A 24,624-nucleotide genomic window follows, 5' to 3' on the forward strand; every position below is an offset into this window, starting at 1 on the left:
ATAAAAACATTTCCTGTTTGACCACATCTCTGCCATTATCAGCAGGACATCTCTGCCATTATCAGCAGGACGTTGGGATTACAGGTTTGTCTCCAAAGCCTCTAGTAGCCGGACTGGCCTGTCCTCCTCTGACTACAGCATTAAATGTGTTGTTGCATGAATATTAAATCAATTGCTTTACTATTAAATGTAGCTGCTATTCTGGAATTTTTTGTTAAAAAAATTCTTAGATGGTATAAATGTATTTGGTTATTATTATTTTTATCATTATTTAAATTTAGCAATAGTCTTCATCCTTGAACAGTAAAGTTAGCAGAGTTTTAATTTGCTATGTAATATCTCAAAGTTTAGATTGAAACTCCTGAAACGTTCTCTCTTTTCAAAAGAATTGTATTTGGACATTTAGAAAATAAGATGTCCTGAAAAAATAATCTGTCAGAAACAAGTGTGAAATTTAGAATTAAACCAAGCATGTGGGTATCAGATTTTTTTACATTTATGTTTGTTTCAACAAACTTATGAGCACTACATTCACTTTATTTAGGTTTATTAGTTCTGCCACTATTGTCCTAACCTTATAATAAAATTTAGGGTTCTCCTTTTATCTATCATATTTATTTATTGACATTATCATAAACACAGCAAAACAATAGTTTTTATTTATCTGACATCTAACATTATGTTCTGGCAAGGACAGGAGCCTTTTAATATTTTTTATTATTTAAATTTGGTCATTTTCTTTTCATGGGATCAATACAATTCTATTCATTTTTTTAAAATTGATAACACTATTTTATACATCTATCTGCAGTACTACACTTTTGTCAACAGAGGGCGACCAGTCTTAAAATATTCAGACTTTTTTTTCTCACCCTGGTGCGGGTAGACAGCGGCCCTCAGTGGGCGGAGGTGGTACTGCATCGGGAGGTTTTTACGTCTGGATGTGTCAGAGAGTCAGGGCGAGTCTTGACTGCAGACGTCGTCGTTACAACCAGGATGAGCATCAATATGGAGGCAAATCCTTCCCCATAACGGTACGCAAACGTGTTCGTATCAGCGTGTTTTTTCGTGTGTAATTTGTGGATATCATCGTGGGGCGTTGTTTTCTTTGCTGCCATTGAGAGAATGACAGCAGCTGGAGGAGAGCAGCTCGCAGCCTCTACGAGACGTTAACTGGCGGATTTTAATAACATAATATTGCACATTTTTTCATTATTATTTGTTAAATTATTTTATTTGAAAGTGTACCTTCAACAGCCTGAATGAGCATCTGCCGGTATGACGTAATATTTGTTATTGTCCGGGATTAAAAATAGAATCCTTTCAAAGCAAAGACCCCATCAGGGCTTGTTGCTGCCATAAATAGACCTAAACAGGGATGTGAGCTAGTTCAAACGCTGCTTAAATAGGTTGCAGAGTAACATGCAGTTTGGTTGCAGGTTGACTGAAGAGTTGGTGTGTGATTGGACAGAAAACCTTTGCTGTGAATCAACGCCATTGCAGGCCTGGCTGATGTTTGTGTCACAGAGGATTACACTGGAAGTCCTTCTTCCTCTGAGCTCTGTGCTGATCCAGGCTCTGGTGGTCCTTAAGCTTAGATGAAGATCATGCAGAAACAGGAATAATCCCACCTGCTTTACAAACACACATTTTTATCCTTTTGTGATCTATTATGACCAGCAGCAGTCCTGGAATTAAAGAACCACATTATTTTTGCAATTCTTCTTTCTAGGGTGAAAATTTGACCCCTGCCACATACCAAAAACTCACCAAAATTTGCACACATCTGTGCTCAAATTAATTTTGAGCACAGTGAATGACCCCGCCCCCCAACAAATGACCACATCACAACATCTGAAACCAATGGGGCCAAAATGTCCTAAATAATAATAATAAATAAGTAAAATCAACAAATAAAACAAAATCACACATGTCAGGGATTTATCAAAATAAAGTTTTTAACATATTATGGGATGGCCGCAGGATCTACGGCTTGGTGGTCATTTTCTAACAAAGTGTCAGTGGTTTCATGTTTTCACACAATATGGTAAAAGTAAACTTTTGTTGGAGCAATTTTCCCAAAAATGTGCACACATCCCTAATATGCATAAAAACTTGAATATTAGAGCAGAAACAAATAAAATATACACTTTGGAATAAAAAGTTAAACTCATAAAGCTTAGCTTGCATGTTTTAGTTATTGGTTTCAGTATGCTTTTACTTTTTAAATACATTTAGGTCACCTATAATTAAATAAAATGAGCACCAATTACTTTCAGCTTTGATGCTGTAGAATATGATAATGGAAAATTCAGTTTTTTAACATTTTGTTTGACTTGAATCCCTTCAGTCAGTTGCTGACGTGAGAATAACAGAATGATTCGATGTAGGCTGAAAGTGTAGGGATGTTTTTCATCAGTTTCATCAGATGAGCATCCCCTTCAGCATGGGGTTGATGGCGTTGAGACACATGAAATGACGCCGCTGCACTCCTCCCTGTGGCTTTACATCAACATCCACGGCAGGTCTCGTATAGAGCGTCCTACAGCGCTCCAGGCAGGAGAGATTATGGCGTGTTAAACGGCGTCTCCAGCTGACAACGACTCCCACACGGCGTAATGAGGCAGAGCATCCATGCTGTAATTGTCATCTGCTTCAGTCTCTGTTCGAGGAGCCAAAACGGAGGCTAAGCTGTCGGAGAGCTTTGTCTTCCACGCTTCCACATGTGCGGCGCTATCAGGCCACTGTGTTTTTATTTGGACGCGCCGGGTGACGTCAGAGTAGATTCAAAGCTAAAAATAGAAGTTCATTGCAGAGGTTTTTTTTTTTTTTCTTTTCATGCGTGGATGAAGAGCACACACAGCATCAAAGAAACACACACACTCAGCAGTGGCTCATCTCCATCAGGACGCAGAGATGCCAACAACTCTCCAGCTGATCTCAGAGAAAAAGGCAGAGCTGTGAAAATACCACAGAGATGTTAACAGAGTCTGACGTTCCACCAGATATCTACATTTTTTACCCTCTCAGGGTTAAGCGAAACGGCTCTTAGTCATCCGCTGTGTCCTTTTTCTCGTTTTCTTTTTAGTATTTCTGTCATTTCCTCCCAGTTATTATCCACTTGCTGCTCAGTCGTTGTGTGCGTCTGTCCTCTACACAAATAGTGAATCCTCCTAAGATGTCTTATATTACTTTTACGTCTGACATGATTCTGTGTTTTCCGGCTGTGTCCACTTTAAAACTCAGTTATCAGCTGTTTTTTACTGTCAAAAAGGACAAACTGTGACATAAAAAGTGCTCCCTGACTGGTCATTAGTGTCAAAACACTACAAAAAGGACAGGAATCATGTGGAAACATGCACTACTTAGGGGGCTGGAGGTTTTAGAGGAGCCAAATCTCTCATTCAGGCACACTTGGCGCTGCTGAGGTTTCCTGCACCCTTTGAGCAGCCTTATGTGCTTCTGCACCGCAAAAAGAGGCAGTCTATAAATAGGAAAGAATCAGTAATCTTAAGAAAACCACAGTAGTAAAATGATCTGTCCATGCAGCAAGAGATCCTAATATAACATATTCAACTTTAAAAGCAAGGACTTCCACAGAAGCATTGAAAAAGAAAAAAAAATAGACAAAACACTGTTAGATAGAATTACTTTAAAATGAATGTTTTACAGCCCAATAATGCATATTTTTGTTACTTCTTAGCAAATGGTTTGTATTTTTAGAGCTTTTATGGACTTAAATGTAGTTCATTTTTAAAATAGCGACAAAAACTAGTGTAATAAGTTGAAATTACTTATTTTAGAACAAAATGAGAATACCAGCAAAATAAATCCCAATAAAATCTAACATAAACCAAAATATTGGTTTCCAAATTAATGACAAAAAATATCAGTCTAACCTTTCAGAATATATGGAACTTTAAAATCAAATTCCTAAAATTGAACCAAAAAAATACAGTAAAATTGGACATTTTTGAGTCTAAAGTAATTTTTTATTGTATTTATTTATAACAAATCCCTATTAGTTGCAACCAAGCAGTTGCAACTATTCTCCTGGGGTCCAGACATTTACAAACCTTGTACATTTATAGATATACAAGCAAGTGTTAACATATAGAAATATTCAAAATCATACAAATATTCACAAAGTAAACTTTTTCTAATGTCAAGAATATGAATTATGAAACAAAAGGATTTAGACTTGTTTAAATTATGATTTACTTATTTTTAGAATGAGATAAAAAAAGAAAAAATTCTCGACTGTGGATTTTGAGAAAAGCTGAAAAGGTGTTGAACAAAGAAAAGTTGAAACAACTTTAAACCTGGAAAAATGTCTTAAACGTCTAAAATCAATGTTTTACATCTTTGCAAGTACTGGTGTAGTTTGCAGTGTACAGCTATCTAGAGTCCTTCCATTAGGTGTGTTGGGGGGAAATCGATTTGGCGATATATCGCGATATTCATTTGGCAATACTTTTATTGATTTAAAATACTGACAAAACAATAGTTAATGTATCATTTATGAGCGGCCTTCAGTGTCTTAGTTTTGTTTTCCATCCAAACCTCCAACCGCTAGTTGTCATCACAGCACACTGAGCCTCTTTGAGCAGCTCTACACCGCCACCAAAACAAGAAAAATATCTTGTGAGATTCAGCTTGTGTTAAATGTTCAGTCGAACTCGCAGTTTTTGTTGTTATGAGACATGAACTTTTTAGTTTTGACTTGGGATGGGTACCAAACCGAAACTCTGTGCCACGTTGCTGCTAGTATCAGTATACAGTTGTAGTGCTTAATGTTGTGATCAATAAATAAAATACATTTTACTATTTTATCACAATGAATTAATACTTGGGTAGGATCATACTCTTAAAAAAAGAGTGAAAATGGCTCTGGTCCAGTCTTTGAATGCATCGCGAGGACTTCCGTATCATGAGACATGTATCATGATACGTATCGTATCTCCAGACTCTCTCTAAAACACACCCTCTGATTTTCATCTCCCCCATTATATTTTATAGAGGCTTAACTTTAAAGGCGTGAGCACATACATTTATGTTTGTTTAAAATAATAACTTCTTCTGTTAATAGGTGGCTTTAATATTTGAGAAAGTTCTTAGAAGAACTGCATCTGTTTGATTTGCATCAAATCCCTTTGCTCGTCTGCAGGTGTCGATTCATTTCTATGAAAGCAGAACTCAGTTTTTAAATAGCAAAGCGGCTCAGAGGCTGAAGAGTCTGATGCAGCATGTGCAGCGATTCATATCCACAGCTGTGTGAGGCGCCTCACTTTTTTCTCACTGAATTTGTTAACACCTTCAACAAAAAGTTAAAAGGCACGAGATCTTATCTGCTGCTCAGCTCAGAGCGAAGCGTCACAGGAAGCAGATTTTTAGAGTCTCTGCATCAGCAAGCCTCTTATTGATTGTTTACTTTTACTGCTATGTTGCACTCAACTAAAAAATGAGATCTAATTTGGGCTGGGTTTTAAATAAACTATTAATCAAATGATAGAAATGTAATATGGAAAGATCACATTTAGTAACTCATTTTCTTTGGTTTCTTTAGGCTAAAAACTGCTTTTCTATTTTTGAAATGTAAGATCTCTTTTTTTCAGTTTTAGAGAAGACGATTGACATATAAATCAAGCCTCATTAAGTTGTGTGATTAATGTAGTGATTTGGAGGTGAAATGCAGATTATTTCATTATGTTTTTTTGTGTGTTTTTCTTCCAGACTGTCCACTGGCCGACCGCTGAACCCCCTATAAGTGTCCTGAAACAGATTCTTCTTCCTCTCGACGTCACTTTGTCCTTTTGGTCGTTTTTCTAAAGTCCATCTTCAGCGCTGACGTGAGTCCGCCATGTCCGGGAAGGAGCGCAGCCCCCGCCACCGGCCGTGGTCGGTCTACCGGGCCAACACCTTTGATCTCTCAGCTGAGATGATGGGACTCGCTCTTTCAGGTAACCAAGTAACCGTCGCCATGGCACCCAGACTGCATCATGGATGACTGAACTTGAAAGAATTTGTAAAAGAGATGTTTTTTTTAATTCCTCCAGGAAACAGTCAGGATCCGGATGAGCCGGTGCTGGAGTTCAGTGTGGGTGAGTCCAGAAATTAAAAACATGAGAGAAACATTTATTCATAAAGTTAAACAAAAGGACAATGTCATAATTTGATGTAATTTCTTAAAGCAGTTTTCATGTTTTTAACGAACAAAACACACTGCAGGATAACATGATTAAAAGAAGAAATACACTTTAAATTGAACTTTTTACCTTTTTCAAAACAGATATTCAAATAAAATTGAAGCTTATTTCCTATTTTTTTGTTTTGAATCACTCCCACTATTCAACTTCCTATTAATGAAATTTGTCTTCATCACTCTGTTTTAAATCTCTTTTTTTATGTGTTTTTTGTTTATTGTGTATAAAAAAAATTACAAACAAGCACAGGGATGAATCTAAAATGTCCTGGGACCGGGGCAAAAGACAGCAGCGGGACACCCCTGACTCTGCCCCCTCCTTTTTGCGTACAACTACTGACATATAATATTTTACTGACATATCAAGGTGCTGACGTCACCAATAGAAGAGCCCTTAACTCCGGCCCTCACAAAATCAGGCCGGCACCTTCTCTGTCACTTTCTGATCGTCTGCCGCTGTTTAGAAACCTGTTGAAGGTGATTGGTCAGAGTCAGTTCGAGGAACAATTTTAGAGGAACTAGTTCAGCCAATCATGAGTGAGCTTGTTAGAAGACCACATCCCTTTCACTGAAAGTGGACTCAGGAGAAGCTGTCAATCAAACGTTGTAGGTGGGGGCAGCGGGCATCTGATTGGTCAGTTTATAACTTGAATAACTTGAAAAAAACATTGTTAAAAAAATTAGGATTAGAAAGAAGATGTTAAGAATGTATCAGAGGAAAGATGGTTATCCTGACAAATAAAATTACTGAGTAAAAACTGTCTATTTCTCAATGGAAATCTATGGGATTTTGACTTCTTGGAACCAGAAGGTAATGAATGAATGAATGAATGAAAGGGTTTATTTCAAGCAATCAGGTAATAATACGTAAAATAACATTTCACATTATCAATCACAAGTTGATCGCTTGAAAGAGAGTGGGAGGAAGCGAACTTATACATTTATTTGGAACACAAGAGGGGAAGGGTTGATATGTCCAGTGAATATACAGTCAATGCGTACGACCAAAGAACCACCGAGACTCCAATAAACGTTCCAATAAAAAAAAATAAAAGTATAAATTACAAAAATTAAATAATTTTTTCCATATTAAGGGGCAATAAAAAACCTAAATGTTTTTCAAAAAATGGTATTGCGCCTTATAATTCGAAGTATGATATGCATGAGTTGCAAACAAGATTAGTTAGTGAATACACTAGCTAGGACGGCTAACGTGTAGCGGTGTTAGCCTATGTTTTTTTTTGTGTGTTACTAACAAGGTTGGGAGTTTTCATAGTCCCAGTAAAGCTTGTTTTAGGAGTATCAGTCTGTGTTTTTATGGTTGGAGTTACAGTTATTGATTTAAATGCTAACGCTACTGGCGTGGCTAATGTGTAGCATCTTACAAACAAGTTCTGATTACTGTGAACATATTGAATAAAGTCTGATTGATGGACTTATCTCTGACTCTTTTGTCTCGCTTAGTACCCCTATAGCACCATGAGCCTTAAATATGACACAAGTTCAAAAATAGGCCATTCACTGAAGATGTGCCCTATAGTGTGGAAAATACAATAAATATGCCTGTGCAGAATTAAGAATAAGCACACTGCATGTAGGGAAGCATGGTTGGATTTTTGTTGTAATGCCTCAGGGTCTACATTTACTCGTGGATTTAAAATGTAAATTATTTGCGTGCATGACTTATTACGGAGGTCAGGTTTATTCATTTGCATGAAGATTTGTTTGCACATCCACTTAATAAGTAAAGCCCTTCTCTTTTTCTGTTTTCTTGATGCCAAACTGACACTTACTTTATGTAAAATATTTTAGACACACTAGGTACATATTGTCAGCACAACTTAGAACAAGTTAAGAAAACATATTGTGAAAGTTGACAAGTTTTTAGATTATTTTTAAGCTCTTGAAAAGTTGAGTTTAAGTACAGTTTATGACTGTTTTTGTTGGTATTTAAGACTTTGGAAATACTTTGACAAAATGTATTTTTTAAAGAGAGTAAAATATTGAAAGTTATTTAAGGTTTAAGTTGATTTATTCTGGAATAATATTCCTGCCTTTTTATTATTCATAATTAGGTTAAAAAGTTACAGTTTTAAAGTTTAAAAAATGGCATTCTGCTATCTTTTTGGACTATTTTGGCCATTAATAAGATTTTTTAGGCTATTTTGGAGTTTAGCTAATATTTCACCTACATGCTAGCTGTTTTAGGCTTTTTTCAGTTTTTTTATTGTCCATTTTGGAGTTTATTTAATATTTTAACTAAATCCTAGCTGTAAGTTTTTTGTTTTGTTTTGTTTGCTAATTTAGGGTTTTTTCAGTTTCTTTAGCTTATTTTGAAGTTTAGCTGTTTTTTCAGATACATGCAGCTGTTTTGGTTAACCTAAGTCTTTTTATTTCTTTTGTTTTTTAGGCTAATTTGGCATTTTTCTCAAATGTCCATCAGGGGCTAGTTTCAAAAAGAGGCGGTCCTTCATTGAATCCCACGTTTAAATGTATAAACTTGACTTAAAATCAAACAGATGTAAAGCCTGGTGTCAAAAGTTCTTTTTTTGTGTGTCCTAGCTCTTTTTGATAATCTATTTTTTTAAATCAAATTCTCGTAAACAAAATCATAACATTACATAAGAACAGCAGCTTAACCAGTTCTAACAACTCATCCGTATACCATGTTGTCGCACGACCAAGGATTACAACAGTCTACTAATAAATCCAACATTTTGTAATCTCGCGTGCCGATGTGTCTCCACAGCCTGCAGTGAGCTGGTCACTCCCTCTCTGGACCGTAAACCAACCAGCTTCGTGGCGGTGAGCTGTACCACCCCACCCCAGGCTTTTTGGACCAAGCATGCTCAGACTGAAATCATCGAGGTAAATGTTCTCCTTTTGTGTCCTTCCTGCGGTAGGAGAGTATCACAGGTTTTTTTCACCTGTTCCCCTCTCACTGTCTGTCTGCAGGGCACTAGTAATCCTATCTTCCTGAGCAGCATAGCATTTTTTCAGGACTCTCTCATCACCCAGCAGACTCAGATCAAGCTCTCTGTCTATGATGTAAAGGACCGCGCACAGGGCACGGTAACCCTCCATCCAGGTGACATTTCTCAAAAAAATCCCTTTGCACAGCTTCTATTTACCATGCGCTCTCATACACAACAGATGTACATGCTGGGGTCGTCCATGTTTTGTGTGAAGGAGCTCCTGCAGGACAAACACCACAGACTGCACCTGATTCTGAGGTAACAGGCTTCAAACAAACTCTGACCCTTTTCAAAAAAATGCAACCATTTTACCTTCAGAGGCCGGACTTGACATTTCTGCAGGTCAGCTGAGAACGAGCGAGTGGGAAACATCACCGTCATCGCCTGGCAAGTGGAAGAGAAGCGTGAGCAGAGGACACCGGTGGCGAGATTACAGAGAGGAGACACGGTTAACGGGAGGGTGAGTAACACCAAATTTGAATTGGCTTTCATCACGATTGTGTGTAAATCTGAGATTACTGGATCCTTCATACATGAGAACTTTGAGGTCAAATCAGGATATGCTTAAAGTGAATGAAAAAACAGATTATACATTTGACAACAAAAACTGAAAACTGTTTTAAACTTGAGAGTGTACATTGTAAACTTGAAAGTCAGACTATTAGAGCCATCATAAAAATACATTTATGAGAATAAAGTCATAAAATGATGAGAGAAAGTCAAACATTTGTGAGAATAAAGTAGTAATTTTATGAAAGTAGAGCCCTAAAGTTATGAGATTAAAAGTTTTTTTATTAAAATTAAGCCATAACAGTATGTCGGGGGGAAAAAAAGGAATCAGAGTAAGAATGATTATTCTTGTGACAGTTTATTTCTCAATAGAAATCTATGGCATTTTGGCTTCTTGGAACCAAATGGTACCTATCCTGCCCCTGAAAAGAGGGGGTAAAGGGGGCTGATTTGAGGGGCCCAGACTGGGCAAATTTGCCACTGTTAGGGGCCCTATAAAAATTATTTTTATGGGGCCCAGAATCCCTAGCGGCACCCCTGCCTTCTGTTTAGAATGCAAAGGGGGAGGAGTCATTCAGGCCAGTTTTTATATACAGTCAAGTGATGGTTCTAAGCAGATACATAATAAATGGTTATGTCTATGGTTGCAACATGCTAATATTTTCTACATAATTTGTAGAAATTATATTTTTTGAAAAGTTTGCTGGTTCGGATTCTGCTGATCCAGATGGGACGGTTTTTAAATGTATTCTCCATTGCAGACTTGAATAAAAAAATGTTTTTTTTAAACACAACAGCATTAGTTATAATTCAGTTTCCTGTTTGAATAAACAACCACGTTTGGCTGAATTTGATTCTCTAAAATGGACTTCTACGCCTCTGCATTCAGGTCGAGTTTATTTCTGTTCTCAGTGTTTCATTCACCGATGATACCCTCAACAACGGCTGAGTCATGGCGAGACCGATTCATAAAACATGAATCATTCCGTGACTCACTTCAGTAGACGTTTTTTCTTTCTGTCATATTTAAAGGTCGTCTTGGGATTTTGGGCAAAACAAGAGTATTTCTAAAAATGGGACAACAGTGTATTTTCCCTCTGTGTGTCAGATGGTTCTTCCTGTTGACGAGAGTCTAACCGGATCTGCCGGCATTAAATCCAAGTCTTCATCTTTATTTAAAGACCCGATGCTGAAGGCAGGTGAGCGTATTGGTATGAAGCTGAAGCTGTTTTCTGTGAATGTTAGATAAAATACAACAACTGTTTGTTTTTTACTCTTAGTCAAGGATTAAGGAATGAATTATGCAGATATTTATAGAACTACTCCAATCGTCTTTTGATCTATTGTAAAAGCATTCCCAGTGGTCTTTTAGTTAATTTGTTTAATTTTTAGCCAAAATCAAACTAGGACATTATTTCTCCAGAACAGCAGTAGCTCAGCTCAGTATAAGCGGGACCACTGGGGTGGAGAAACCCCGCCCCCTTTTCCTCCCTGATGCTGAGATCTTGGAGCAGGGATCTTCTGCATTGTCACAAATACAATCTTTTTCAAGCTGTATCTTTCCGTCTGCTCTTGATTCTCAATGATTTGAATAAAGAAATACTCAGAAATGTAATTTTGAGCTTAATTTCCTTTATATGTGTCCTCCATCATGAGAAAAATGACTCAAGAACATGCTAAAATCCCAATTTTCATTGGAGTGGGTCTTCAAAAACATCTTTGATTCTAATGATAATTGTTTTAAATGCTAAAGTTTTGTCAATTCTACAAAATCAATAAGTCTAAGAACTGTCCAGCTGTTTTCTGTGAAAGTGACTGTGGTTTGTTTCAGTGTTTGGAGGCGTCATGTCCCGGACGTACCGCTTCCCCACCACAGACGGGAATCACCTGCGGATCCTGGAGCAGATGGCAGAGAGTGTGCTCTCCCTGCAGATCCCCCGACAGTTTGTCAAGCTGCTGCTGGAGGAGGATGCTGTCAGGTATCCACCATCCATTCTGATCTTTACTGCGGCTGAGCCACTGGTGCCACTACTTTACTTTCAGTTTATCGTAAGTTTGTTGAAACGCTGAAAAGGAGAAAGCTTTTGTTTTAATCAGCTGTACGGAAGCACAAAACGGCCTCCCCTATTTTTTTTTTTTTTGATCGTTTTCTCCTGATAACGAGATGATAGATCATAATAAAGAATATACTGTAGCGTCTCTCTCTCTTTCCCGCACTGAGATGCTGAGACTTTACCAGCTTTAAGTCTTTATTTTGTGGTTAACAACAAAAGCAACAGAAGAAAACACACAAAAGTGTTTTTTATTTTATTAGTGGATCTACGCTCCTCAAACGCCTTCATTCCATCTCATGGACATCAGCGGACCTAAACAGCCCAATTAAGTCAGCTACAAAACTTTTTTTTCCAACAATCCGCAGCAAAACAAAGCAGTTTTTCAGAAAAAATGTTGACACTATAAAAATCAATAAATTATAAATGGATCAAGTTTTCTTTTTCTCTGATAAATTGCTTTGTTTTTGCTGTGGTTGTCTGGAGCTCAGTGAACGCACCACGCAGAAATGCTCGGCGGGGGTTCTGTCAGTCAACCTGCTGTTGGGGGTTTCAGGGATAGAACCAACAGAACCCTGGGCTGATGAACGTCTCTGTCTGTCAAACACCAGAAGAGCTCTTCAGTTTATAATTAAATTTCATTATGTTTGAAATTTTCTCTGAAAAATTGCTCCGTTTTGCTGTGGATTGCAAAAAAAATGAGGGTTCTTACATTCAACCTGTCGCCCGGGGTTTTAGGGAAATAAAAACAAGGGGCTGGTGCGTGAGTCAGAACCAAGGCATTTGAGGGGTGTAGATCCACTAATAAATCAAAAAATAGACTAAAAAACAACTCTTTTCTTCTGCTATCTTTGTTGTTAACCACAAAATGAAGAGACTTAAAACAGGAAAAGTCTTCTAGAGATAAGTGGATCTCATTAGAACAACAAACAATAAATAAAATAAAAAAAGTAGGGCCGGCCCTTCTCAGCTTCCGTACAGCTGCATGCTTCAAAAGACAAAAAACTTACGCTGGCTGTAATCCAACAGGAAGCCCTTGTTGATCATAGAGGGGATTTGGTCCAATCAGCATGCACACCTGAAAGAAATCAGCACAAAAGATGCACAAAGATTCACAAAAAAGCGAACTCTCACTGTGTCATAGAAATAAGGAACACACATCACAGGATGCAAAAAATGAAACTAATGTGGCTAAAGCTGTAATCACATTATATATATATATGTATATATATATTTTTTAAAGTTATGGAGCTGATGTTAAACATCAGAACCAGATCAAGGTATCACTGCTAAAATCCAGACTTGATTTAGTTTAGGACATTTTGTTGTGAAGTTATTGTTTTCCTAATTTTACTTTTTCTTTTAAAATTATTTTCCCTTGTTGTGATGAAGTTCTTTCGTATTAATGATTCAAATTAAACAGAGGTGGCTCTTTAAAAAAAAATGCTAATTTGGCTATTAAAATTAAACAATGGTTTTTTTTTTTTCAATTTAATAATGTGAGAAACAGGATTTAAATGAATGTAATCTATGAAATGTTGCATTTTGAGGGCAAAGTCTTCTTACTGTTAAAGAGACATTTTTTTGTTATCCTCGTGTTTGTAGTTTTATAATTTCTAATTTTGTAATTGGTTTAAATACTTAACATGTTCATGCAGTTTAGTTTTTTACTTTTTTCCAGTTTTGAACCGTTTTGAGTTAACCCAAAGGTTTTCATTTTAAATGTCATAACAATATTTTTAGTGCAAAAAAAACTATTTTTGCCAACTAAATCCTGAAAAATTCACAATTTGATTTTGTGTTTTTAGACCTTTTACAAATATTGAATGAAGAGTTTGTAAAATGTAGTGAAGTTCATAAAAACAGTCCAACAAAGTTCAGTTTCATAGAGTTAACAAAGGTGTGGCAGAGCAGAAGCCTGACAGGCAGATTAATTTTACTCTACATGTGTGTTCTCTTGAATCACTCTGTTTTGGAGGCACCTTTTCATGAAGGACGCTCCTTAAAATGTTTGTACCTGAAGTTTTGGCTGCAAGAACCAAACAGAATCTGTGAGAAGATCCGCTTCATGTGTGGTGTGACTGCAGGGTGTGTGAACTGGAGGAGCTGGGAGAGCTGTCTCCATGCTGGGAGAACCTCAGAAGACAGATCATCACGCAGTACCAGACCATCATCCTCACATACCAGGATACCATCACTGACCTGCACGAATACAAAGGTCAGAAGTTCTAGAATCCTGTTTTTATGACCTCATTGTACCATTTTGTTTGGTGTAACTTCTAAGATTTTACCAGCTTTTGACGGAAACTATTTTAACTAAAGATAATTCATGTTTAAATCAAACCATCCTTCCCTTATGCAAATTTTAAACATTGCTTTTGGGAATATTACCTCTCTTCTCTATTGTTGTCCTCCCAGGACCTTCATTTAAGTCCAGCACCCTAAAAGCTGAGAAAAAGCTGGAGTTCATTCCCACAAACCTGCACATCCAGAGGATGAGAGTTCAGGGAGAGTCTGGCTACGGTTGGTATTTCTGCACTAATTTTATCTGTAACTTCCACGGATGCATTTGAATGTTTTTGTGGCCCGCTCAGACCGGACGTACGACGTTGTGACCATTGGTGCCCCTGCGGCCCATCACCAGGGCTTCAAAGGCTGCGGCCTCCGGAAGCTGCTGCAGAAGCTGGAAGAAGCCAGGAAACAGTGAGTGCTTTCAACACTGGATGCAGTCAAAGGTTTTGCTTTGATTCAATAAAATCTGTTTTTATTTGTTCACCTTTCAATCAGACACTATGAGGGGGAGAGGTAAGATAGCTGTTTGCCTCAAAAATATTTCAAGTTTGCACTTAATTGAATCTACGTCCTTCTCATCTGTGAACATCCAAAGCTCTGCGGGATCTAAAGGAATGACCTATCAGCATCAGGATGTCTTGAAGGCAAAGGAGCTGATTGGCCAGATAAACACCCTGAAGACTCAAGTGTGTTACTACACGGAGCGCCTGTCCCGCTCTGCCAAAGAGCGCTCAGCCAACGCCCTGGAGAGAACTCTGGCCATTTTGACAGAGAAGGTCCGACTCACAGGAGTGAAGTTCTGCCAGGATGTTTCAGTTTTCAGGACTTTTTCCCTTCTCTCCGTCTGCAGACTCGTCAGCTGGTCACCGTGTGCGACTCCAAGCTGCTGTCCTCGGCCATCCTCGCCCTGGCGGCCGCTCGGCCAGAGAACTCCCGGCGCAGCACTCCGTCCCCATCCTCCTCTTCTTCCCTTTCTCTTTCCTCCCACTCGCCATCCCGCTCCCCGTCTCATCTACCCCCATCCCCTTCTCGTGCTGCCGCAACCGCCTCCCGGCACGCGGCTGCTCCGGATGGCGGCGAAACGACTAAAAACAAGCGCGCCTCCCTGCAGGCGGACTCGCACGAGGAGGAGTGGGTAAGACAGGGACAGCTCTTCGTTATTCATGAGAGTTTTTTTGTTCTTTCCCTGTTGTGGTGCTGATGCCGTCGTGTGCAGGACAAGGTTTGGCTGAATGTGGACAAAAGCTTGGAGTGTGTGATCCAGAAGGTGGACCAGCTGCTGCAGAGAGACAAACTGCAGAGTGACAGCAGCTCTGAGGACGTTTTCCTGATGGCCAACGAGGAGCCGAGCAGCACCAAGAAAGGTACAGGAGCATTCTGGGAGTCTTTTTTTCACAACCAGGATTCCAGATCAATTGTTTTTTTCCCTAAAAGACCTTTGGGACCAACTTAACTTAATTGAAATAGATTTTTATTGTCCTTTAATTAGAGAAAATGTAGTTTAGGAGTTGATGATCTGCACGATCAGCAGCTGAGCTCTAATTGTTCCTCTTTTTTTTGCAGAGAGCAGTCCGGAATTTGAGAAGAAATCTCCAGGTTAGAAAGGAAGCTTCCTTACATTAAGCCGTCACTTTCTGTGTCCGTTTTAATTTATGTGTGAAATACTGATAAACCCTGAAATTAAATGATTCAACCTATTTTTAGAGTGTTCCTAGTGGTCTTTTAATTATGATTAAGCCGTTTTTTGCCAAAAAAAAAGAAGAAAAAAAGCAGTCTTGTTTTCTAGGACATAATTTCTGTAGAGCGACAGGAATTCATGAGTTGTGGGGGGGATCATTGGTGTAAAGCAGCCCCACCTCCCATTCCCATCACCCATGCACTATCATGCACTTTTTCACAAGCCTACAGCCCCCCCTCCCTTCCTAATAATACAGGTGCAACAAAAATGCAGAGGAATATTCGAGTTATCCAGCCGTACAGCTTTGAGCCAGATGGCAGCTCAGACGAGGAAAAGATTCATGGATCTAGTCGTCTAGTCTAGTGGTCTGTCTACATAACAAATAATCTTTTTTTCAAACAATACTTTTCAGCCTGCTCCTGATTCACAGTGATTTAATGAAAGAAATTCTCGGAAATACATTTTTAAGTGCAATTCCCTTTATATATGTCTGCAATCATCAAGAAAATGCCCCAATAACATTTTAAAACAATAAAAACATAATTTTCATCAGAGTGGGTTTTTAAGTCTGTAACATTTTCTGTTTGTTTTAATTGTATTTTAACTCTTAAGTGAAATCAATCAACTTGTCGTAAACATTTTTCTGATAAGTATCTGTCCTGGCTTGTCTGCAGGTGAATGGAACGATGCCCTGTATCCTCTCCTCTCAACTCTGACAGACTGTGTGTCCCTCATGAGCGACAAAGCCAAGAAAGCCATGGTGTTCCTGCTGATGCAGGACAGTGCGCCGACCATCGCCATGAGCATCACCATGCAGTACCGGCGCGACGTGGTCTTCTGCCAGACGGTGCGTCGGTGTTTGCTGATATTGCCAGACATTGTGCTGACTGTGCGTTCCTACTATACACCTTGTCTTGTGATGTTTCTGCAGCTGACGGCTCTGATCTGCGGCTTCACTCTCAAGCTGAGGAACTGTCTCTGTGACTCGGGCTTCCTCAGGCAGCTGTCCACCATCGGCCTCCTGGTCCAGTATGAAAGCCTGCTCAGCACCTACGGTAACGTGAAAGGAACCAGAAGGGCTTATTTAGAGAAAGACTCATGAATACAAAAAACCTTTACATACTGTAGATTGTGTTCAAACGCCATTGCAAAATTGGGCGACAGTCTGGCGGCCACAGAGCTGTAGCAGCCAGACCGACGGTTGGCAGCAGCTCAGACTGGGTGATGTGTAAATGTCTCCGGCCATCCAGCTTACGGCCGCCTAACTTTCACCGTCTACATTCATGACAACAATTTTCAAGAAAATGATGCGGTGGCATGAAATCTTTTGATTCTTCCCTGGATGGCTCTAATATTACTTGCCATTTCTATTATTTTTTTTTTTTTGCTACGCTAATGTTAGCTTGGTGTTAGGAGAGGCTGTGTCAAAAATCAGTTTTTCTTTTTCTGTTTTTAAAATGTGTTGTTAAGCTTTGGTGTTAAACTTAAATCCCTGTTTTTCCCACACACCATTGCTTCATTAAGGAGAGGAGCTGGCCATGCTGGAAGACATGAGTGTCGGAGTGATGGACCTGAGAAACGTCACCTTCAAGGTCACCCAGGCGACGACAGGTTTCAGTCCGGACATGCTCCCAGTGATCACGGGGAACCGGAACGGTTTTAACGTCAGGGTTCCCATGCTGGCGGCCATGTTCGACACACTGCCTCGAGAGATCCAGAACGGGATGCTGCTCCGAGTGCAGCCGGTTCTGTTCAACGTGGGGATCAACGAACAGCAGACACTGGCTGAGAAGTGAGTCACTGAAACTTCAGAGCAGGAGCGAGCACAGAACACAGACATGGGTCAGACTCCAAACCACAAACACAAAAGGGCTTAAGCTTACACTTCGGCTTTAAGCTCAGTTTATTTTATTTTATTATTCTTTATCCTTATCTATCTATCAATATATATATATGTATATATATACAGGGAGAGAGAGATTATTTCAAATTATCAAAACACAGCAAAGGGCAGAAAATAATTTATACTCTGTGTTTTTACATGAAAAAGACAAAATATCATCAGATAAAATTTCAATATATTGTTCATTCTTTAGCCTGATAAGAAAAAGTCCAAATATGAGTCATTTTTTATTAGATTACATCTGTCATTTTTGCAGTCAGTCAATGTTATCAGTAACAAATGAAGAACAAATGTAAACTCACGAGCGCCCTCTCTGTTAAGACAGTGTTACTGCATGCCTTACCTACTGTCTTTACAGTGCGGTTTTATGTCACATTTTAGCACAATATAAATAATAGACAAAGATGAAGAGTGTTTAATACAAAGCAATTCTATGCAATGAAATTGTGCACAATGAACGTTTTTTGTAACTAAAGCATTAGATTTAGATTCGGTAGAGCTCAAAAATGGTTGTAGGAACTTGCTTAAATATGAGAGTTTCAACATATATGCATTTACACAGACTTTTCATTGGAAGTGGCTGCTTGAATGTGCGTTACTGAGGGTACTATGAATGCTGTTTTGCATGTTAAGCGTTTGCTACAACCTGTCGCCCTCAGCATGCTTGTAGAAAATAATGTGCATGAACATTTTTGCTCTAAGAGCTCAAAAACTGTCTGTTTGTTTGAACACTTTCTGCTTACTACCATTGACTTTCTGTTTATCTCTGTGTAGAATACTTATCACTAAAACTTTATTTGCTCATATTTACCGAGTTTGAGTTTGTAATTTCGAGTCATGTTTCAAACCAATACTTCCTGGTCTCTCAATAATATCCATCCTATCTGTACTTGGTTGTATAACTTCAAGCTACTAGTTAACATTTCGATTGAACATTTATTCAAAGTGTGAAAATCTTCAGATTTGGAGACACGTCACTGCAGGACATCATCAACATGGAGAGCCTGACCCGCCTCAGCTCCTACTATGATCAGTTCAAAGAAGTCCTTCCAGAAGACTGTGAGTTTCACAGCTTTACCAAACGACAGCTGTCCTAGTTCAGACGCTGCTCTCCTCCTGATAGTCTTGTGTCGTTTGTGCAGGCCTCCCCCGCTCTCACAGCACCACCAGCCTGCCAGAGCTGCTCAGATTGCTGGGCCAAAATGTCAACGCCAGGAAAAGCAAGAACGTGGAGATCCTGTGGATAGCAGCCGAGGTGGGTTTTGGAAATCACTTTGGGAAAAAAAAAAGGCATGAGGATGTGGCTGCGGATGTCAATGGCCAGACCTGGAAGTCCTCCCACCATGTCGCTTGAAAAAAAACAATTTTAACCAGCGATCCTAACAGTTTTTGCCGTTTTCAGCTTCAATAATAGTTTGTTTTTATTCTGAACACTTTTGGGTTAGGGTAAGTTGGATAATTCCCACTTCTGGTCGACGATGTAAGATGCCATCTTGTCTGCAGCCAGGTCCCTCTCAAAAAAAAACCCACTAATCATCTTCTTGCATCCCTGTAAAAGGCATGCCGGCGCCTCAACGGAGTGCGCTTCACCAGCTGTAAGAGCGCCAAGGACCGCACTGCCATGTCTGTAACGCTGGAGCAGTGTCAGATCCTGCAGCAGGAGCACGCCCTGGCCCCCCAAGTCTTCTACCAGGCCCTGGACTGCATGCGCAGGTCACTTACCGCATCAAATGCTTATTCTGAAGATGATTTTTGGTGTGAAATCAAATAAATAAACCAACTTTTTGCTTTCAGCGAGGGCTGCAGGAGAGAGAACACCATGAAGAATGTGGGATGCCGAAAATACGCCTTTAACGCTCTCCAACTCAAGGCCTTCCCCAAACAATACCGCCCCCCAGAGGGGACTTACGGGAAAGTTGAGACCTAAGTGGACATTTTTTTTAGTCAGAAACCCAAAGACTAAACAAAGAAAAAAAAAAATAACAACATAAACTGGAGCCCTTTTTTTGTATATAGTCACTGTTCAAATGTTTAAAAGTGCCAGTGCTACTGTAGATGTCCCCCCTCAGTAGTACTAGAATCAAACACTTTCACGTCCAGAACACGGCTGTCACGCTGAAGCCCACAGTGCTGTGGTCATAGCCGTTGTAGCACTTCTCTTCCTATGTATGTTCACCCGATTCTTTAAAGTAACCTGTAGAGCTGTGTTCAGGTCATGTGCTTTCTGCTTTAGTTCTGGTCAAAGCACATTCTGTTTTTGCATCATGGTCAACAAGTTTAATGCAGTAAAGACATGAAAGCCTTATTCAACTCTATGATTTGTGCCACAGAGCTTTGACAGCCACTCTGCACCTTAAGCTTCATCATCAGCTGTAGATGTCTTTTACTCTGAGCAGTTAAGTAGAGAAGAAATGTCCTGACAGCCTTGTTTTAATGTTATCTTTCATTTTTTAAAGCTTTTTTTATTTTAGCATTAGCAGTCTTTAAAAAAAAAAAAAAACTTACACTACGGTTAATTTAGAGTTTTTTGGAGTCGTCCTCTAACTTTATCTTCTGCAAATATATTTTTCTTTTGTTAATTTATATGTCGATGTTCTGTCAAAGTCTGTTCACGTATTTTGATTAAGCTCATGCTGCTTCTCAAGAACTCTGCGTTGTAGATTTTTCTATTTTCACAACCAGAATCATTTAGAATCATGGTGTTGTATTGCACTTTGTTTTCCTCTATTGTCCACTTGTTTGTTTTAAAATTCCTCTGAACTACAGGAAACTTAAAAATTAAGGTTTTGTTTTTCTCCAAGTGAGCGTTAGTGGTTGGCATGTAAGCAGACATTTCAACCAATCTTATAAAAATCTCCAACCCAAAGCAGGAATCAGAAAAAATGGAAATTTCTTGTTCGTAAAAGCAGAAGGTGCAGGAACCTAAAGGATAGTCAGATTTCTAGAAGCGCAAACTGCTTTCATTCTTCAACTATTTTCCTTTTTCTTTTGTGCTCATTTCATGAACCACACTTTGCAAAAAGTAGTACACTTAAATATGTATAGCAAGTACACTAAAAACCATGTACAAGTAATGTAGGAAGTAACTGAATACTTTTAAATTGGAGCCTTTTAAGTTTACAATCTAAAGATGGTATATAAAAAGGAAAGTTCAAGTATATTGCCTCACTTTTAGTATCTAAGTATTATGTAGTACACAAATATTGTATGCTACACATAAACAGACAACTAAAGTTTGTTGTTACTTTTTAGTTCGAGGAAACAATATTTTAGACAAATATTTGCATTTTGTGCTACAAGCACCAAATTTGCCAAGGATGTATCTTAAGCCTCGTTCCCACTGTGCGGTCCGGTGTGGTACTGTATGGTCCGGTATTTTGACTGTTTCCTCTAGGGGTGTGTATTGGCAAGAGCCTGACGATACAATACGTATCACAATAGGGTACGTATTGCGATATATTTCAAGACTGTACCATAACAATTTTTCACTTTTTTTAGAGTAAGACTTAGAAAAAAAACCTCAAACCTGAATATTAATAAATTAATTAATCAAATATCGTCTTTTCAGCATTTTAAATCAATACAAGTATCGCCAAACGAAATATTGTGATATATCGCCAAATCAGTTGTTCCCTTCCCCCCTAGTTTGCATTGTAAAATTGATCCCATCGGTTGTAGGTCCACTGAAATGTGGAACATAATGGTTGGGGTGGAGCCGCTGTAGCCACCTGTTGATTGGAAGAAAGTGATGACGACATTAGAAAGTGCCAAAATAGCGCTCATTTAAGCTAACATTTCCAACGTTTATAAGTATTCGGGGTTTTGTGGTTTTCTGTGTAGACTTTTAGTCTATATTGAAAAGGCCTGGTCTGGATGGAACTGCAAATGTTCTTACCATCCTTAGCAACACTGTGATAAGGTGTGAGCTTGAGGGATCCATTGCTTTTCTAGTCGTCGCACTACAACGACGCAAAGACACGCTAGCGGTTTACACCACGCATGCGCCGTGAAAACAAACCGCTCAGTGGAAGCGAGGCTTAACTGAGTGGAAACGCTCACCAGAATTAACTGGTCTGTACCATACCATTCTGAACTGGACCGCTCAGTGAAAACGGAGCTCTAGGATCCCCTCTTTCAATTTGTCAAGAGAAAAATAAAAAAATGCGTTTTTAAAGATAGCAGCCTTTTACTTAAATGTTAACATAATCAATTTCTATTTGCTGCAGTAGTGAAAACACATATACTATTTATGCTCAAAATGCAGTCTTTTAACTTAAGGGGTACCTACAGAATACTATTTTAAATATATTTTATATAATTTAAAATCTTGTTTTTCTGAAATGTTTGAGTGGTTTGGTCCATTCCTAAGAGTGCAGTGTAAAAGCTAACCAAACCAAATGATGGTTTCGTTTATTTTCTTTATTCTCTGCCGAACCTAAGCAAAAGTAGTTTGTTTCAGTGTACTACGAGTATATTTAGTCTATGCTAAAAGTTAGGCAGTATACTTGAAAATTACTTTTTATATTCTATCGATTTATTGTAAACTTTAAATCTTTATTTGAAAGAAGGATTCACTGAATATGCTTCCATCACTACATATATGTAATCTATAGTATACTCGCTACACCTGTACTCAAGTATACTTAATAAAATAAGCTTTAAGTGTAGTACTTTTTGCTGAAGGTATTCAAACTGAGTCTACCCAACAATCAGATGTGAAAGCTTCTAAGTCTCACACACAGCTGGACCAAATGTGAGGAATTAACCCACTGAAACAGCCTTGTTTGTCTAATTTCACACTTGGTAGGGGCTCTCACAGACCACTATAATCCTGTTGGTTACTTATGTAGACCATGACTACAAAATTAGGCTAATTTGACCTTAAGCGGATGATCTTTATTTAAACAAAAATAAAACATCAGAAGTGTTTCGTAATGACAGTTGGTTTGATGTTTCTTGGATATTTTGTGTAGCTCTTTGGTTGTGAATCAGAGCGCAGAAGTGAACTAGAAGTCCCATTTTGAGCATATTTAATGGTCATTTAGTCTTTTATGATCTGTTTTAGTTTGGAAAAGTTATCATTTTTTACTTGCACGAATCAATTGAAAGCTGCAGTTTTCTTCAATGTTTATCTTAAAAAAACTGAATGGAAGATCATTTTTTCCCACAATTCTTTGCTGTAGCAACATGCAAAGTAACATTTTGTTTGATCTATTTGTTGACAACATGACAGATGATCACGCTTTTGGGATTTATTGTATGAAACGGCATAATAAGAAATTCCAATCATGCTTTACAAACATATAGTTTCTTAAACATCTCAGCAGAGTAGGATTTGATTTTCTCAGTTCTTTGTCACATCTTTTAAGTTTTAAGGAATTTAGGTTCATATGTTGCCCAATTGAGCTTCCTTTTTTCAGTTCGGATCATGCTGACTTCTACCTTTCTACTTTTGTTTGGTCAGTTGGGAAACTTGGAGATGGTTCTGAATGCAAACAATTTTCTGTGAACCTAAAAAAAGGTTGACATCACTGCATTATGTATGAAAAGTTCTCATGAAGCATCTCAAGTCTGCAAGTGTTACATTTATTAAAGGTTTCCAGGGGAAAGCAGAAAGCTATAGTCACAGATTCTGGTTTCTATTGTGATTTATGGGTTTACAAGATTGAAATTGATTAAATTATTTAATATATGTTCTCAGTTAATGATGTTCTTACGTGTTCTGCAGAAAAACTGTCTGCTGTCCTTCAACTTGATATTAATATTTTTTTTATTTATTATATTAATATAACTTTTTTTTTCATTTATCTGGAGTTTGATGATGTCTTTAGATGTAAATGCTACTGTTGCCTTTCTCTCCACAGTATCATTTAAATATGATTTATTTTTCTAATTCATGTGCTTTGATGGGCAGAAATAGTATATGAAAGTGATGTTTCTTGATTTAGATTTTGCATCCTCTGACCTTTCCAAACAATTCCTGTCAGTTTGAGCTGCACATAGAATTTTCTCAAATGACATATCCATACGTTTGAATTCCTTAATTCATCAAAGCGGATTCTTCATATTAAAATATTTAAGCACTAAAATATAGGTCTACTTATTTATTGTGACTCAAACAGAAATCAGAAATATTTGTTAAGACTTAGTTCTGTTCCTTAAACCTATGATCGGGATCAAAGACGACTATTTTACTCTTTAAATAAATGAATAAAATTGTACAGTTTAGGTTCCTTGGAGTAAAACTGTTGAATTTTGTGATGTCAGACATGGACTCTGAGAGCTAAGTTGGTCTATATGTTTCATATGGAGCGTAGCATATGATCAGCTTTATCTAAACAGATATGATGTGTAAATATATCTTTATGTCCCTCTGTGGTGAGGGCCGGAGGCTGCTCAGACTTTATTCTAGTGCTCTGTCTCGTCTCTTTTTCCTTATTAACACCAGCCAAAAATTCACACCACTCTGCTAAATAAGCACCATTTTTGAAACAGTTTGTTCTTTAAAGTATGATTAAGTGCTTCACAGATTGGGGGATTCATGCTACTTATCTTACATATTTAAAGATACTTAGAACATTTTATTGGGTCATAATGTGGAATTTTAAAGTGCTTAAAACTTGTGATTTTTATTAGATTGGGGTTGAAAGTTGCATTATGCAGGATACTTGATGAAAACATTGGATTAAAAGTTCCAAAAACTGCATGATTGAGCAAAGCATGGGGCTGCTGCAGGTGTTTGGCACTTTCTGTGCATGAGCAACCATTTAAACCTACCAGTTGTTGCTGCAGCAAAGCCTGTTCTTTAAGTATCATTCCCGCACAAAAGTGGGAGTTTGTTTTTTGATCTAATCCTGTTTAGAAATATGTTTGTCTGTGACTAGTTTTGCCAAATTTATTATATTTTTATCCTTTGCTTTACAGTTACCAGCATCGTACTATCAGCTGTACTTTGGTCAAGTTTTTTTTTTGCCACCTGAAGAATGGGCTGGAATAAAAGTTTACTAAAACAA

The 24,624-nt window shown here is 38.2% G+C and overlaps 1 protein-coding gene across 3 annotated transcripts in view; it reads left to right on the forward strand.

Moving 5' to 3' along the window:
• Positions 1 to 24,624, forward strand: part of inpp4aa (inositol polyphosphate-4-phosphatase type I Aa) — a 25,049-nt gene extending 425 nt beyond the window's left edge. The window contains exons 2-26 of one of the 3 annotated variants that reach the window (XM_024286540.2): positions 43 to 84; positions 887 to 1,034; positions 5,734 to 5,960; positions 6,057 to 6,101; positions 8,952 to 9,070; positions 9,158 to 9,274; positions 9,356 to 9,435; positions 9,520 to 9,637; positions 10,796 to 10,886; positions 11,519 to 11,666; positions 13,826 to 13,956; positions 14,157 to 14,261; positions 14,333 to 14,441; positions 14,526 to 14,543; positions 14,626 to 14,806; positions 14,881 to 15,165; positions 15,247 to 15,394; positions 15,594 to 15,626; positions 16,383 to 16,555; positions 16,640 to 16,763; positions 17,233 to 17,500; positions 18,573 to 18,670; positions 18,754 to 18,866; positions 19,170 to 19,324; positions 19,406 to 24,624. In XM_024286540.2, coding sequence (XP_024142308.1) covers positions 5,861 to 5,960; positions 6,057 to 6,101; positions 8,952 to 9,070; positions 9,158 to 9,274; positions 9,356 to 9,435; positions 9,520 to 9,637; positions 10,796 to 10,886; positions 11,519 to 11,666; positions 13,826 to 13,956; positions 14,157 to 14,261; positions 14,333 to 14,441; positions 14,526 to 14,543; positions 14,626 to 14,806; positions 14,881 to 15,165; positions 15,247 to 15,394; positions 15,594 to 15,626; positions 16,383 to 16,555; positions 16,640 to 16,763; positions 17,233 to 17,500; positions 18,573 to 18,670; positions 18,754 to 18,866; positions 19,170 to 19,324; positions 19,406 to 19,538 — 2,892 coding nt within the window. In that variant the 5' untranslated portion in view covers positions 43 to 84; positions 887 to 1,034; positions 5,734 to 5,860 and the 3' untranslated portion in view covers positions 19,539 to 24,624. Of the gene's footprint in view, positions 1 to 42; positions 85 to 886; positions 1,035 to 5,733; positions 5,961 to 6,056; positions 6,102 to 8,951; positions 9,071 to 9,157; positions 9,275 to 9,355; positions 9,436 to 9,519; positions 9,638 to 10,795; positions 10,887 to 11,518; positions 11,667 to 13,825; positions 13,957 to 14,156; positions 14,262 to 14,332; positions 14,442 to 14,525; positions 14,544 to 14,625; positions 14,807 to 14,880; positions 15,166 to 15,246; positions 15,395 to 15,593; positions 15,627 to 16,382; positions 16,556 to 16,639; positions 16,764 to 17,232; positions 17,501 to 18,557; positions 18,671 to 18,753; positions 18,867 to 19,169; positions 19,325 to 19,405 lie in introns of all 3 variants that reach the window. The other 2 variants (XM_024286542.2, XM_024286539.2) reach the window with 2 other exon arrangements.

The sequence above is a fragment of the Oryzias melastigma genome, linkage group LG21 (assembly GCF_002922805.2).
Source record: "Oryzias melastigma strain HK-1 linkage group LG21, ASM292280v2, whole genome shotgun sequence".
Taxonomy (NCBI): Eukaryota; Metazoa; Chordata; class Actinopteri; order Beloniformes; family Adrianichthyidae; genus Oryzias; species Oryzias melastigma.